General features: G+C 42.3%; 1 protein-coding gene across 1 annotated transcript in view; it reads left to right on the top strand.

Annotated features, from left to right (window-relative positions):
• Window positions 1-1,446: 1,446 nt before the first annotated feature.
• The window catches only part of PM20D2 (peptidase M20 domain containing 2), a gene marked incomplete at its 5' end in the record, with an annotated part of 17,136 nt that continues 2,195 nt past the window's right edge, over window positions 1,447-16,387 (top strand). Inside the window, 5 exons of the mRNA XM_021714124.1 lie at window positions 1,447-1,595; window positions 9,147-9,289; window positions 10,852-11,006; window positions 13,719-13,854; window positions 15,999-16,323. Of these exons, the coding sequence (XP_021569799.1) occupies window positions 1,447-1,595; window positions 9,147-9,289; window positions 10,852-11,006; window positions 13,719-13,854; window positions 15,999-16,323 (908 nt within the window). The remainder of the gene's footprint in view (window positions 1,596-9,146; window positions 9,290-10,851; window positions 11,007-13,718; window positions 13,855-15,998; window positions 16,324-16,387) is intronic.

The following is a 16,387-nucleotide window of genomic DNA, read 5'->3' as shown; positions in this document are numbered from 1 at the left end:
GCGGGGCACGGCCGCGTGTGCCCTCGGGCAGGTGCAGCTTGGGCTTCTGCTTCTGCGGAGGGCAGGCTCCTCGTTGCGTGAGCCGAGGTTCAGTCCTCATCCGGGGCAGGGCCGACCGACAGGCTTCTCAAGTTCCTCGCCCATCTGCCCCGCTTCGTCCTCGCAGCTGCGTCTCTTGCGGCCTCTTCTCCTCGGCTGCCTTCTCTCTTCCGCCTCTGCCTTGCATTTGGCCGGGCTGGGGGTGGGGCTGGGGGGGCGTCATTGCCAAGTCGGGAAACTGGAGGGCTTTCGCCTCGACCGGCCTTAGGAAAGGCTCGCGCAGTCAGCCAGAGACGTATCGTATTTCGTAAGCCAAGGGTCAAGAGCAGAGAGCCGCTTATTTAAGCGTTTGGAGCTTTGTAGCTTCTGGAGAAAGCCAGACCTTGGGAAACGAACACACTTCTCATTTCAAACGGTCGTTCTCAGTTTTAGCAAGGTGACGGCTGACCTGAATGTGGGACTGCAGTTGATTCCCTTGGCGAGCCAGGACTTTCCCCGCTTGCTTCACTGCCTTCTCATACATAATCTTGAAAGCGTGTTAGTTGTTTATGGGTAATCTTTTTTTTTTTTTTTTTTTTTGCTTTTAAAAATTGTTTGAAGAAATTAAGCTTCAATATCAAAGTAAAATGTGTATTCTGTAAAGTTCTCTTTTGTTTAATTAGGTGTTTGGGGACCAGTAAATCTGCCTGGTTGAACTGGTGGAATCGAATTAGTAAGTTTGTGTAATAGTTGGCTGTTTCTAACCGTGGCATTAAGATTCGTGTAATGTTCTTCATAGAGGATTTAGAGCTAAGACCTTTAAGTAGGTAGCTCAGTGAGGATTCAGAGTTCAGGCCTAAAGGTCAGGACCTCTCGTCCCAGCTCTGCCTAGACTTGCTGTGACCGGGGCAAGCACTTCCCCTCTGCTCCTCGAAACCACCCTCTCTGAACTGGTGATGCAGATCTCTCACCTACCTCACAGGGCTGTTGTGAGGATAACCTGTAAGTCACTGGAAAGTCCCTTACCAGGAAAGTGCTTATGAAGAATAATATACTAAAAGGCTTAGTCTAGATGGAGCTTTAAGAAATGCTAACAAATTCTGAGGAACTAAATATGTTGTATTTATCTTTTCAATCTTGGCCATTAGTTATATAAAATTTAATCATAAAATTAGGAAAGGCTTCCTGTAGTGTCTCTAGTACACGCTTTGCTCCAAATTGGCCTAACAGTATAAGTCACATTTTGTGATTTAGTTTAGCGCCGTTAGTTTAGCGCCGGATGTTTAAGTGATCGAGAACAAAACCTCTCTTCATAGTTTAGGGACTTGAATGTAGATTGTGAATGCATATGCAAGGGAACCTGTTGGATGTTTTCCTACCAGGAATTCTTTGTTGTTGTTTTGCTCTAACATGGGTATTTCCTCCTAGGTAAGTGTCCTGGGAACCCCTGCAGAGGAAGATGGTGGTGGCAAAATTGATTTAATCGAAGCAGGGGCTTTTCAAAACCTTGATGTTGTTTTCATGGCCCATCCATCCCAAGAGAATGCTGCTTATCTGCCAGATGTGGCTGAACATGAGTAAGTAATCTCGTTGAAGATAAACCACTTAGTGGAAAACAGACTATAGACCAGTGTCTAAACCAGAGACTAAAACTCCGCATACACATTTAAAGAGTAAATGGAAAGATAATGATATGATGTCTTGATTTCTGTTGAATGATGCTTGGCACGCTCCTTCTAATTGAGATTTATCATGTGCTCATAATTAGAGTGTTAAAATAGTAGCACCTAAAAAGCATAGGAATAGCAGACAGGATATGTGGACACTTAAGTTCCGTTTTCAACTATATAATAAAGTAATCTAGCCGGGCTTGGTGGCTCAGCCTGTAATCCCAGCACTTTGGGAAGCCAAGGTGAGTAGATTGCCTGAGCCCACGGGTTCAAGACCAGCCTGGGCAGCTTGGCAAGACCTCGTCTCTACGATAAATCAAAAACTTAGCCAGGCATGATGACATGCCTGTAGTTCTAGCTTAGGTGGCTAAGGTGGAAGGCTTACCTGAGCCCAGCAGGTCGAGGCTGCAGTGGCTGTGAGTGTGCCACTGTACTCCAACCTGGGCAACAGAGTGAGACACCAACTCAAAAAAAAAAATTTAAAAAATTAAAAAATAAAAAATAAAGTAATCTAATTTCTGGAAAGCATCTATCCTGCCCCTGCAAGGGTCGGGGGTCTCTCGAGGTGTGATGGCGTAGGTGACTCATGAGAGAAAAGAAACTAGAGGGAAAGAAACTGGACTGCTGTTCAAGTGGACAGAAGCCGTTTATTGAATGTTATCCCAGGGCTTTTATCCCCAAACTCTGCAAAGTCATCATCACAGGAAACAAAAGGTAGCATGTGCCTCTCACACGAACAGATCCAGGTGCACAAAGGACACCCCCCCCATCTCAAGCAAATGTTTTTTCATATATAAGGAAGAACATGAGGAAGAACAACCACAGATTGTCTTTTTGTATCTTATGCTAGCTTAATGTCCCCCAAACCAGTTTCTTATGTGCCCTTAATTGTATTATAACTACATCATCTTGAATTAACATCACTCAATGTCTAAACCCGAAACCACCATAGTGAATTATTAACTTCTACTATTCTGTACTAATTGAAACTCGTTTTTATTAAAACAATTGCTGCTATGGTTACATTCTCCTAGCACCAGCTGGCCTAATTCAAACTTCACTGGCCCTCCTAAATCAAACTGAACTAACTATACTTCTATAACAGAATGGTTACTTAAATTTTCTTAGTCTATATAAGCTATTTTCTAAAACCTATATCTATAAATTTCTAAAATTACATCAAGAGAACCTGTGACTTACACTAAGGCTCCTCAGTATGACTCAAAGTTAAACTTAAATTGTTTAAAAGCAAAAACCATAAACCGTGGAAAATGGGAACAATAGACTCCCAAGTTAGCTGTGTACATTTATTTCAGTCTCAGAGTTTTCTGTTAGAGCCAGCAGGAGCCTTTCCTGGTTGCTTAATGGGGTCAACAGCTCCCGAATGCATCCTAGTGGTCTCAGGGTCCACGGCCCTCCCTGATCCCTAACGCTCAGTGGGCCTCCATGGCCGGCTCCCAACACCTTGATATGAGTAGATTTGCAAGAGACAGTCTATTAGACATGAAAAGAAAATACACTCCATTTTATTTATTTTAATTTGAGTTCTTTAAAAAGAGGATAAATTGCCAAGCACAGTGGCTCAAGCCTGTAATCCCAGCACTTTGGGAGACCAAGGCGAGAGGATTGCCTGAGCTCAGGGATTCAAGACCAGCCCAGGCAGCTTGGTGAGACTTCGTCACTACAATAATAAAAAAATAAGCTGAATGTGGTGGCACGTGCCTGTGGTTCCAGCTACTTGGAAGGCTGAGGCAGAAGGATTGTCTGAACCAAGCAGGTCGAGGCTGCGGTGGCTGTGAGTATGCCACTGCACTCCAGCCTGGGCAATAGAGTAAAACTCTAACTCAAAAAAACAAACAAACAGGATAAATTATATCCTGAGACAAACACGGAAGCAGAGTAGCTGTGGATTTTAGTGGAACTTGCCAATCTGTGCTTTTCAGATTTGTCTAGTACTGAAACCTTTTCTTTCTCCATATTGAGGAGCCTTTTTTAGTTCCCAGGAGCGGGCATCACTGAAGTGGTTTGAATTTTTTACACCAAAAGTTTTAGCCATGGTAGTAACCATAGTGGTTAATAGTCCAGTCACAGGAGCCACAGTTCAGCTACTTTGGGAAAACCATGTGTTCTCTGAGGTAGTGAGGTACCTAGGGTGTGATACAGAATCAGACCAGCAGTGCTTCTGGATTGTACTCGGGTATCTCACCTTTTTGCAACCTCCCAGGCCTTTGTTTTAGAAGGTGATCATTTATTTTTAATTAATCTGGTGTTTTCGTTCTCATCATGAATTGGTACCTTGCCAGTTGGAAGAATCCTTCAGCTTTGGTTTCAGGGTGGTGCAATTATACTAGCATACCTCTGGAAAACATTGGAGATTAGAAATCTCTCCATCCTCTGTCTGGAAGGGACCTGCAAATGCGGGCTAGCTTCCCAGCCCATTGACCTTCTTGGACTTAGAGTTATGCTTCTTGGTCTTGATCCTGAAGTCAGCCTTTTTGGCCCAGACCTCTTCTTAGTGTGTGGCTTCTTAGCTTTCATTGGTCTTTAAAAAAAGTTTTTTTAGAGATGATGTCTTGCTATGTTGCTCAGGCTGGTCTTGAAGTCTTGGCCTCAAGTGAACCTCCTGCCTTGGCCTCCTAAAATGCTGGGATTACAGGTGTGAGCCACTGCCTCCAGCCTCATTGGTCATCTTTTAATATGGTAAAGAGAATGAGATCAAGAATTCAGTTTTTTAGAGCCAGGTATGGTGGCTCATGCCTATAATCCCAGTACTTTGGGAGGCTGAGGTGGAATGATTGCTTGAGGCCAGGGGCTCGAAACCAACATAGCGAGACTCTGTCTCTAAAATATGAATAAATAAATAAAATTACTGACAGGTGATTTTCCATTCCTGTTCCCCCATAACATCCCCCTTCTGAGTCTTCGTTGTCTGTTATGCCGTTCTCTGTGCCTTTGCAGTTGCTTAGCTTAGCTCCCATGAGTGAGCACATGCAGTATTTGGTTTTCCTTTCCTGTGTTACTTCACTTAGGATGAACTTCCATCCAAGTTGCTGCAAAAAGCATAATTTTTTTTTTTTTGAGTTGGAGTCTCACTCAGTCGCCCAGACTGGAGTGCAGTGGCCGCTCCTGGCCACCACAGCCTCGACCTGCTGGGCTCCAGCGATCCTTCTGCCTCAGCCTTCCAAGTAGCTGGAAGTACAGGCGTGTGCTACCACGCCTGGCTAGTTTTTAAATTTATTGTAGAGATGAGGTCTCACCAAGTTGCCCAGGCAGGTCTCAGGCAATTCAACCCACGGGTTCAGACAATTCACTCGCCTTGGCCTCCCAAAGCGTGGGATTACAGACTGAGCCACCAAGCCTGGCCAAAAAACATAATTTGATTCTTTTCTATGGCATATTCCATGGTATATAGACCATATATCTACCACGTGGTGTATATACCACATTTTCATTATTCACTATCAGCTGATGAACGTTTAGGTTGATTCCACATCTTTGCAATTGTGAATTGTACTGTGGTAAACATACAAGTGCAGGTGTCTTTTTTGAACAGCAACCTCTCTTTGGGTAGATACCGAGTAGGAGGATTGCTGGATCAAATGGTAGATCTGCTTTTAGTTCTTTGAGAGATCTCCATGCCACTTTCCATAGAGGTTGTACTAATTTACATTCCCTCCAACAGTGTATAAGTGTTCCCTTTTCACCACATCCAAGCCAACATCTGTTGTTTTTTGATTTTTTAATAATGGTCATTCTGACTGGTATAAAGTGGTATCTCGTGGTTTTAATTTGCATTTTCCTGATGATTAGTTGAGCATTTTTTCATATGCTTGTTGGCCATTTATATATCACTGACAAAAATTTCTAACAAGGAATAAGATAAAGCAGGTTGTTCCCTAATTGACTGCCTTTCCCAAATCTGGTCCCTTCTCAAAAGGTATGTATCCTTTCAGGACTTTTGGGGCATATATGTAGGACATAAATAAATTAAATTATCTATATATTAAATTTTGAAAGAGGTATTCCTCTCTGAAGTATTCAGGTCAATATATTTTTCTGGCTTTTGCTTTTTTTTTGAGTCAGAGTCTCACTGTCGTCCAGGCTGGAGTGCAGTGGCATGCTCACAGCCACCACATCTCAACTTGATGGGCTCAGACGATCTTTCCACTTCAGCCTTCCAAGTAGCTGGAGCTACAGGTGTGAGGCACCACACCCAGCCCATTTTTTGGTTTATTGTGGGGATGAGGTCTCACTGTGTTGCCCAGGCTGGTCTCAAACCCGTGGACTCAGGTAATCTTCTCGCCTTGGCCTCCCAAGGTGCTGGGCTTTCTTGCATGAGCCACTAGACTCAGATGGCTCTTGCTTTTTTAAATTAAACAATATCTTGGAAATAATTCTGCGATTGGCCAGCCCCTGCAGAGAGACTTAGAGGGTCCCTGGAAGGTGTGATGGTGTTGGCGATTATTCTGGAGAAATAAAGAGAAAGAAAGAGAAGGGGGAGAAAGAAAGAGACTGGACTCCGTCTAGTGCAGAAGGCAATTTAATGGGGCAAACCGTAAGCCTTTTATCCTAAAGTTTCACAGGCAAGATCACAAGATTTTCACGCGAACACAAAACCAGGTGGATGAGGGGCGTCCCCCCACCCACCAAGTGTTTCCTCGATCATGTGGAAGAACAATCCCAATATTATTTCACTGTTCCTTATGCTTGGTTAATGTTCCTCACAAACAATACAACAATTCTAACATCATAATATTCTAATAAACAATAACTTCTAAAACTTATGCATTCCCAACACCTAATGACTAACTTAAATCCTAATGCCTTTCTATTCGGTGCTAATTTTACCTGTACTATAAAAAAACTCTTAATTATAGCTCAAACCAGTTCCTAAAGAATGTGACCCAGTCCAAAGATCACGCTGGGACATTTCCAGAAACGATTGATTATAATCTCTTAACAAAATGGCTATTCTAAGATCCTATGTATCTATCTTAATTTCTATAAAAGTTTTTGATTCCAATCCTAATATATAAAGCTGATCATCAGCAATAAAGCTTCTAAAATAAACCCAAATACAAACTGTAATTGTACTAAAGCCAAAACCGCAATTAGTAAAAAATGGGAATAATGAAATTTCTAAAATTAGCTGTATTCTTATAAAACCTCAAAATATGTTTGATCATGCTTGAACTAACATAATTCCCTGACGTAGCATGACCTATTCTACAATACTTTCTATGAGTAAAATAAATTCAGTTTCTATAATAAGTAGAAAAAACCTACACTAATTGTAGCTAAAAAACCAGTTTAAAAGAATGCAGCCTAGCCCAAAGTGGATGCTGGGCCTTTAGGAATGTGGCCCAGTCCAAAGTCCAAATGGCCCAGGCCATTTCTGGTAACTCTAGATAATCATCTATACCGTCTAAAGCTGGAAACAGCTCTCTAAATGTATATACTAATTCTATAAATATACTTTTAAATCTCATGAAGAAGCTTGTATCATATATAAGGCTCCTGAATGTGACCTGAGTTTGAACCATAATTGATAGAAAGGCCAAAACCACAGTCTGTGAGAAACGGAACAATGGAATTTCTAGACTTAGCCATGCCTGTCATACTCTCAGAACTTCATGCTTAGATCATCCAAGTCCCTGCTAATGGATCGTGCCAAACAGCAAAGAAGGGAAGAGGGAATGGGCCTTCAGCTCCTGAACTCATCCTAGTGGTCTCAGGGTCCGCAGCCCGCCTGGATCCCTAATGCTCAGGCGGGCCTCCACGGCCAGCTCCCAACATAATTCCATATCAATTTGTTTAGAATATATTATTAAGGTTAAAATACTAATGCCGATAGACAGCAGCCATTAGCAGTTCTTTTCCTGTAATTTATTGTGCTTTAATTGTACATATATTTCAATCCTGGAAGAAATGATATTAGAGCCGTTTTCAAAAAGAGCTTCCTTTTCCTTTTTATAATATTTATCACCAGTTTTGATAAAATCCCAGTTTTAAGGTGATGATAAGATATATGTCAAGGAAATAAGTACAGTATCTTAAAATCTTATTCATATGTTAGATGCTTTAACTTGTTTCTGCTTTGCTGGTAGAATGTTTGGAATCAGTTAAGAAACAGTGTAAGCATTCTAAGGACTCCTGAATCTAGCCTATTAAAACAAAATAAGTGGCAGGGTGTGGTGGCTCACACTTGTAATCCCAGCACGTTGGGAGACTGAAGTGGGAGGTTCACATGAGCCCGGGAGCTCGAGAACAGCCTAGGCAACATAGCAAGACCTTGTACCTACAAAATATAAAAAAATTAGCTGGGCATGTAGTCTCAGCTACTCAAGAGACTGAGGCAGGAGAGTCGCTTGAACCCAGGAGTTTGAGGTTGCAGTGAGCCATGTTCATGCCATTACACTTCAGCGTGGGTGACAGAGTAAGACCCTGACTCAAAAAGAAAAAAAACGTGGTTTTCTAATCATCTAAATGTGGGCGCTGTTAATCAGATAGGCAGTTTCTAAGCAATTTCTCAGGAAGTCAATCACAGAACTTTATAAGTAGCTTTTTTTTTTTTTAAGTCACTCTGTCACTCAGGCTAGAGTGCAGTGGCATGCTTATGGCCACCACAGCCTCAACCTGCTGGACTCAGGCAATCCTTCCACCTCAGCCTTCCAAGTAGCTGGAACTACAGGCAAGTGCTACCACGCCCAACTAATTTTTCTTGATTTATTGTAGAGATGAGGTCTCACCAATTTGCCCAGACTGGTCTCAAACCCCTGAGCTCAGGCAATCCTGTCACCTCGGCATACCAAAGTGCTGGAATTATAGGCATGAGCCACTGTACCTGGTTCTTTAATACCCAGTTTGACTTTTTAATACCCAGTTATTTCTGTAAACCTGTTATTTTTTGTTTTTATCAGAGCAGTTAGACTGGTATGAGGACTATTTGTAAGGGGATTAACAATAATTTATACAAATTAAAAATATTATTGATATAGGTATTTTGGAACATTAATACAGAATTAGTTAGGAACAACTGACTTAATGCTAGGGTATCTTATGATAATATTGTGAGTATAATCGGATTTTCAGATTAAGCCATTTCACATGTTACCTCCCTTGTATCTTTTCTGACCTTCCCCCTCTTCAGACAGAATTTCTGAGTTTTTGCAGACTTTTGATGTAGAACTGTTACAGTGCAACTTAAAAGGATACAGGAGGCATTTTTTTTTTTTCATAAATCCGGCACCTAATATGCTTTCTTTGTGTGAGGCACTGTGTTGCATAATTATAAACTATCACTGACATAAATAAATGTTATTACTACAAATGATTTACAAGTCAAAATTCCAGCAATGTAAAAGAGTTTTGAATAACACTCAGATGATTCTAACTCTTGAACTTTCTTGCTTTGGCAATATTGGGAAAAGTAGTTTCAAATGATTTTTTATTTCCTAGTGTGACTGTGAAGTACTATGGAAAAGCATCTCATGCTGCTGCTTATCCCTGGGAAGGAGTAAACGCCTTGGATGCCGCTGTTCTGGCCTACAACAATCTGTCTGTGCTGAGGCAGCAGATGAAACCAGCCTGGAGAGTTCATGGTATGAATGTCAGGTGCTTTGTATGATAGATGGTGCTTAATATAGTTCAATGCAGTATGATTTTTAAATATTTGACTTTTTAAAACAGTTGGAAACATATGTGTCATATGAATATTTTAAACTTTTAAAACATTTTCAGAAATGGACGGGTCAGGATACTAGAAAGTTTGTCTATACATGGGTAGTAAGACAGTTTGATTAGTGTACATAAATGGAATGGTCGTCTTTGAATAACAGAGATAAAGGATTTATGTAGGGAACAGTGTTCTTTCTGTGGATATTCAAAAACTGGAAGCTGATTTTCCAGTTATGCTCACTGTCTCTTCATGATAACAAAATGTTGTCACTTTCTCAGTTTAAAAAAAAAGATGTAATGATTGCTGGTTTTGTTTTTTTTACTCAAGTGCTGTAAATCCTGAGTGACATCTTTTAAAATTATGTGTATCACCATAATAATAGTACAGTCCTAAAGTACTGTCTTGAATGTACAAATTTATTTTTTGGTTTATTTCCTTATGATTTAGAAAGTTGTTATACTTTGATATCTGTTCTTTGTCTGATTTTGCTATAGGTTGATGTCGGTACAAAATGTACCAATTTTTCTGCCTTTGTTTCTTTAAAAGAAACACATAGGACTATGTATAAATATTCTTTTAAAGTATGTCATGTGAAATTAGATTTTGCATATCTATTTTAGTAATTACTTTGAATGGGTAAATCTTCATTCTCTGTTGTTCCAGATAAATGCATTTGTGATCCTTGTGACCTGCATTGATTTTTTTTTTCTTAGCATGAGTTATTTCCTTAGACCTAAATATCATTAGAATATTCATCAGATTCTTGAGATGTGAGGGTAGCTATAGAACCTCATACTGTTGATTTTTTTCTTTTTTATGTCAAAAGTTTATCAAAGTGTACAAGCCTACTGAAATAAAAATCTTTTCCTGAAAGTTAAGATATTGCTGCTTATTTTTGTAGTTATATAATTTTTTTTTTTTTTTTTTTTTTGAGTTGGAATCTCACTCTTGTCGCCCTGGCTGTAGTATAGTGGCATGCTCACAGTCACCGCAACCTCGACCTGCTGGGCTCAGGTGATCCTTCTGCCTCAGCCTTCCAAGTAGATGGAACTACAGACGCATGCAACCGGCTAGTTTTTGTGATTTACTGTGGAGATGAGGTCTCACCAAATTGCCCAGGCTGATCTCAAATCCCCGGGCTCAGGCAGTCCTCTTGCCTTGGCTTCCCAAAGTGCTGGGATTACAGGCTAAGCCACCACGCCTGGCCTATAATTTTTAAGTTTCTTTATAATCTAGATCATAGTTTCTTAATATTATGTAAATTTCTTTGAATAAAATACATATTTTATTTTTTTCCTATTAGTCAGCAACTATCACTCTCTGTATAGAAACATATGCTGTACAACATATGTCAGAATATTTGATAAAGCTAATAAGTTTAAATGATTTTTCTTTGTGGACATATTGGCTGGAAAAACTTAATGGGTCTATTTAAGCTTAAGTAAGTGGTCAAGCTTAACTCCATTAATTTGGTTCTTTTTATAGGTATTATAAAAAATGGTGGTGTAAAACCCAATATCATTCCCTCTTATTCGGAATTAATCTATTACTTCCGTGCTCCCTCAATGAAAGAACTTCAAGTTTTGACCAAAAAGGCAGAAGATTGCTTCAGAGCTGCAGCTTCAGCTACAGGGTGCACAGTAAGAACTTTTACTAGTTAATCTACGTTAGTTGGAGGTAGATGTGTGGGCTGGGGCTATTGATATTAAGCTATACTGGAACTAACTTGTCTCTTTTTCATTTGGTCCTATCTGGACTGAGACAAGCTGGCTGAATAGTTAATGTGAAAGGCTTCAGTTCTTATGTTTCACTCAGTGCTGCGGTAGCGAAGACAACAGGTTGTCCTACTTCCATAGTAATGAGAATTATTCTTGTGCCAGAACCCCTGCCTTTTTACAGGTTACATCCTTCCTTATTGGCAGATAGTCTTTCAGAATTGCTCTCTATAGTTTCTATAAAGAGAACTTCATGGCAAAATCAGCTAAAGCTATTTTTGGCGATGTTGTGGATGTGTGTAGTGGTGACATGAATATGTATAGTTAACTGGAATGGACGTTAAAATAGACACAGAAATTGGTCGAGAGGTTTTGTTGATATGAACTGTAAAATCAGTACCAATCATGTAAAACGGGGTGAGTTTTGGAACTTTATAGAATATGAATCTTGGCCTGGAGGAGCCCACAGTCTAGTTGGAAAAGCCAGATCTTGGCCAGTACCTCTCAGCCTAGCTGACTCTGTAAACTTTAGGAATGGTATCTGATATCTCTGGGCCTCCCTTCTCTCTTGACCTCTCTTAGGGTTCTTGTGGGAATTCATGAGATGTCGGTGAAGAAGAGAGAGCCTGGCCTTCGTATACATGACCTTATTTTTTTCTGTCCTCGTTGCTCTAGAGGTGGACGATGTGTTCACATAGTGCTGTACCCCACAGGAGCAGTAGCTGTCAGACAGTGTACATTAAGGGTCAGAGACCGGAAAGAGGGTCTGGGGCTGCCAAGAGGAGGGCTTTGTGGAAGACCAGAGACCTGAATGAGCGAGCTTGGAAGGGTGCATGCTTCCGGATACGTGGGTGAAGGACAGAGGGAGAGCATTCTTAGACAGGGAACACAGTCTGCAAAGAGAAGCAGATAAAAGCCATGTCATGCGAAGTAAGCACGTAGACCCACAGAGGAGCAAGGACATAGCCTCATGTGCCACTAGAGAAGACACGTGTAGACTTAGAGAATGAGAACTGCGAAGCATACATAGCCTTGGCTGATACAAACTAAGCATTTATTCCCTTATTTGTTTATAATTATACACGTTTTAACTATTTATTTATAAAATACGCATGTACATAAACTTTTATCATTACCTAATATCTCAGGGTGTACAGTATTCCCTTAGAATAAGCTTCGTTGTGTTGGAATTAAATCTATATTTTAAATAGACTTTTCATAATTTTTAATATTTTGGCTGACTTGTAAAGTCTGCTTGGTTGTCATTGTTTCTACCTTAGATCTTGCCAAGAATAAAAGAAATGTCACAGGCTGGGCTCGGTGACTCAGCCTGTAATCCCAGCACTTTGGGAGGCCGAGGCAAGTGGATTGCCTGAGCCCACAGGTTCAAGACCAGTCTAGGCAACTTGGCAAGACCTCATCTCTACAATAAATTAAAGGATTAGCCAGGCATGGTAGCACGCACCTGTAGTTCTGGCTACTTGGAAGGCTGAGACAGAAGGATCACAGGAGCCCAGCAGGTAGACGCTGGGGTGGCCATGAGCGTGTCCCTGCACTCCAGCCTGGGTGACAGAGTGAGACTCCAACTCAAAATAAATAAATAAATAAAAATAAATGTCATCTCAGGCTAGGCACAGTGGCTCACGCCTGTAATCTCTGCACTTTGGGAAGCTGAGGTAGTAGCTAGGAGTTTGAGACCAGCCCAGGCAATATAGTGAGACCTCATCTCTACAAGAATAAAAAAATTAGCCAGATGTGGTGGTACATGCCCATAGTCCCAGCTACTTGGGAGGCTAAGGCAGAAGGATCACCTGAGCCCAGGAGGTTGAGGCTGTGGTGAGCCATGCTCATGCCATTGCACTCCAGCCTGGGTGATAGAGTGAGACGCCAACTCAGGGAAAAAGAAAAAAGAAAAAAATGCCATTTCTACCATTTTATGATTGGATTTGCTAACATTGGCATTATCTTTAGTTTGAGGGAATATTGTCCATTTTGATTTAATCAAAACAGAATCTGTAAATCCACTGAATGGATATATGGCACTGGGCATATATAAACTGGTTCTGTTTCTTCACACAGTTGAATTTGTAAATGAGGACCACTGCAATTCTTCCTCATTCCTGTATTTCTCTCAGGGTACTTTTCTACCTTTCTGACCAAGCAGTGATGTCTGTGTCTGTTTGTGTATTGACCATTAGTGAAGCTGAGTTTCCCCCTTTTGGAGACTGAATCCTAGAGCAGTATTCTCAGAGTGTGGTTTTTGATCACCTGTGTCAGATTTACTTTGAGGTGCTGGTTAAGGTGGAAATTTCTGGACTCCCCCACACCATATTTAAGTGACTGAAGTTGACACTCGCTGGCTAGTATAGAGCTTGTTGGCGTTGTGTGGTTTGGTGCATATATAACATAAAGGAGATAAGAGTCCTAGGAACTCTAGATAGAAAATACACCTTTTTAAAGGTGAGAGATCAGAGAGAGTTTAAATCTGGAAGGGAAAGTGCTCCCTCTTAAGACCTCTTCCTGTTGGAAGAACTATCACTGGTGTGGAAATTAGTGAATTTGAGTTTTGGTGTTTTTTTTCATGTTTTATCTGAATTTGAGTTTTTAATTTCAGTTTGTTTTGAAATTTTTTATTAGGTGGAAATTAAAGGTGGAGTACATGATTATTACAATGTTCTTCCCAATAAGACCCTGTGGAAAGCTTATATGGAAAATGGGAAAAAGCTGGGAATAGAATTCATTTCAGAAGATACCATGTTGAGTGGCCCTTCAGGTAATTACGTCCTTTTATTATATATTGAACTGTTTGAGGAAGAGAAAGACAATCTTTGGTTAAATGGTTTTGTTTAATGGTTTGGGAGGTAGGGAGATATTGCTGGTGTTTTTAATGAGATTTTCACAACCGTAAATGGTTAAAAGAAGAAAATGATGAACTTTTCAGTCAATAGAATGACAAACGAGCAGACTTGTTATTAGAAATAGCTAATCTACTTTTTTGCTCTATTCTGAATATTTCTAGTGTTTACGTTTGTTGAGTTCTAATTTTATTTTTTTGAGTTGGGGCCTCCCTCTGTCAGCCAGGCTGGAGTGCAGGGGCGTGATCGCTGCCGCCACAGCCTTGAGCTCCTGGGCTCCTGTGCGCCTTCTGCTTCAGCCCCCAGGCAGCTGGGACTGCAGGCACGTGCCACCGTGACTGGCTAATTTTTTTTTTTTTTTTTTGAGTTGGATCTCACTCTGTCGCCCAGACTGGAGTGCAGTGACTGCTCCCGGCCACCGCAGCCTCGACCTGCTGGGCTCCGGTGATCCTTCCGCCTCAGCCTTCGAGTAGCTGGAACCACAGGTGTGCGCTACCACGCCCGGCTAATTTTTTATTTATTGTAGAGATGAGGTCTTGCCAAGTTGCCAGGCGGGTCTTGAACCCGTGGGCTCAGGCAATCCGCTCACCTCAGCCTCCCAAGGCGCGGGATTACAGGCTGAGCCACTGAGCCCGGCTGCTAGTTTTTTTAATTTTAATTTTTTGTAGAGACAAGGTCTCGCCATGTGGCTCAGGCTGTGTTTAATTCTAATTTTTAAGTAAGCTGCTAAAATGGGAAATGGACATTTTAATTCATTCTTAGTTGTCACAATAAGCAGGTCACTAAGTACTTAGTCATCTGGGGCATTTTCCGTTTCTGAGGAATAACAGACAATTAGACTGTAAATAACCATAAGTATATTTGGGGTTATTTTGTGTTTTTTTTTCTTTAAAGGAAAGTATGTTATTGCTAATATATTCACAAGCTGGAGATGTATCTTTTGTTTTAATAATAGACATTGATGAAGCAGACCCAAAAAGGCCTTGATGATAAAAATAGGGTGTCGGTGTTGTCCACTGAGATAAGGAGTTGAGGAGAAAGACCAGGGGAGGGTAAAGTAGGTTGTTGTAAATTACTAGCATGTTAAATTTGAAGCGCTTGTAGGATTTCTGAGTGGAGCTGTTCAGTACCTGTAGAATCTGGAACCCCACGAGACGTCCAAGCTGGAGATTTAGAAACTGCTGAAATATAGGAGGTAATTGAAGGCATGGATTGAAGAGCTTGCCCAAATACCTAGATGGAGAAGATGCCCAAAGATGAGACCCTGGGGGTCAACAGCATTTAAGAGACAAACAAAGGAAAGGCTCTGGAGGGGACAGAGGAGTCAGAGAGAAAGCCAGACGGTGGGAGAGAGTGGGGTCACGGAAGCCAAGCGGCAGAGGGGATGGAGAACTTCCGGAAGGGATGGACGAGTGATCGTGTTTGGTGCTGTAGAGATTAATAGAGCAAGCGCGGTCCAGGGTCCACTGAGTACTAATGAGAAATTCACGGATTGCCTGGAGGAAGACAGAGGAACCCAGAGCTGGGTCTCCCGTCTCTGCCCATGGCCCTGACTAGTGAGATAGTGGAGAGAGCAAAGGAAGACTGTTCTTTTTCTTTCTTTCTTTTTTTGAGTAGGAGTCTCACTCTGTCACCTAGGCTGGAGGGCAGTGTCATGCTCCCAGCCACCGCAGCCTCGGCCTGTGGGCTCAGGCGATCCTCCTGCCTCAGCCTTCCAAGTAGCTGGAACTACAGGTGCCCGCTACCACACCCGGCTAATTTTTTGGCTTATTGTAGAGATGAGGTCTCACCAAGTTGCCCAGGCGGGTCTCGAATTCATGGGCTCAGGCATTCCTCTCACCTCAGCCTCCCAAAGTGCTGGGATTATAGGCGTGAGCCACCACACCCAGCTGACTGTTCTTTTTCAAGGAAGTTATCATTCAGGGAAAACAGTGGGTGTAAGCTTGAGGGAAGTGTGGGAAAGAAAAGGGTTTTTAGCGAAGATACTCAAGAGAAGCCAACGCGGGTAGGTGTTCTGGAAGAGGGCGGGAAATCACAGGCATGCCCCTGGGGTCGCTGGTAGCTGGGGGTACGCCGGAGCTGGTGGGGCGGGGGGCTGGCGGAGACTGCCCCGAGAGCACTTGGCCAGGGACCGCGGAGCTCAGCACTGAAGATGAGGGTCTTGGTGTCAAGGCTGTCCTCGTGGGTCTGGACATTCTCCCCCGCAGGTTTCCGAAGAGCAGCGTAGGAGGGAGGACACGCGGCCGGCCCTGCCCCAGGCGTGGGTGCTGCGCAGCCTGCAGAACACCAGGGAAGCACAAGCGTCGTCTGGGCGCGGTGTGCAGACCCTGGGGTCTAGCGCCGCGCCACGTGAGGTCTGGAACGTGCCGCGGCTGCCCACCGTGCTCGTGGGTGGCCAGCCACCGTGCCCGCAGCGTCTCGGCCCCTAAGTGCCCCGAGAATTACCCGAGG

Source organism: Carlito syrichta, unplaced genomic scaffold, assembly GCF_000164805.1.
Source record: "Carlito syrichta isolate Samal-C Ts95f unplaced genomic scaffold, Tarsius_syrichta-2.0.1 Scaffold305248, whole genome shotgun sequence".
In the NCBI taxonomy this organism is placed as follows: domain Eukaryota; kingdom Metazoa; phylum Chordata; class Mammalia; order Primates; family Tarsiidae; genus Carlito; species Carlito syrichta.
This window is presented reverse-complemented; position numbering and strand designations above follow the sequence as displayed.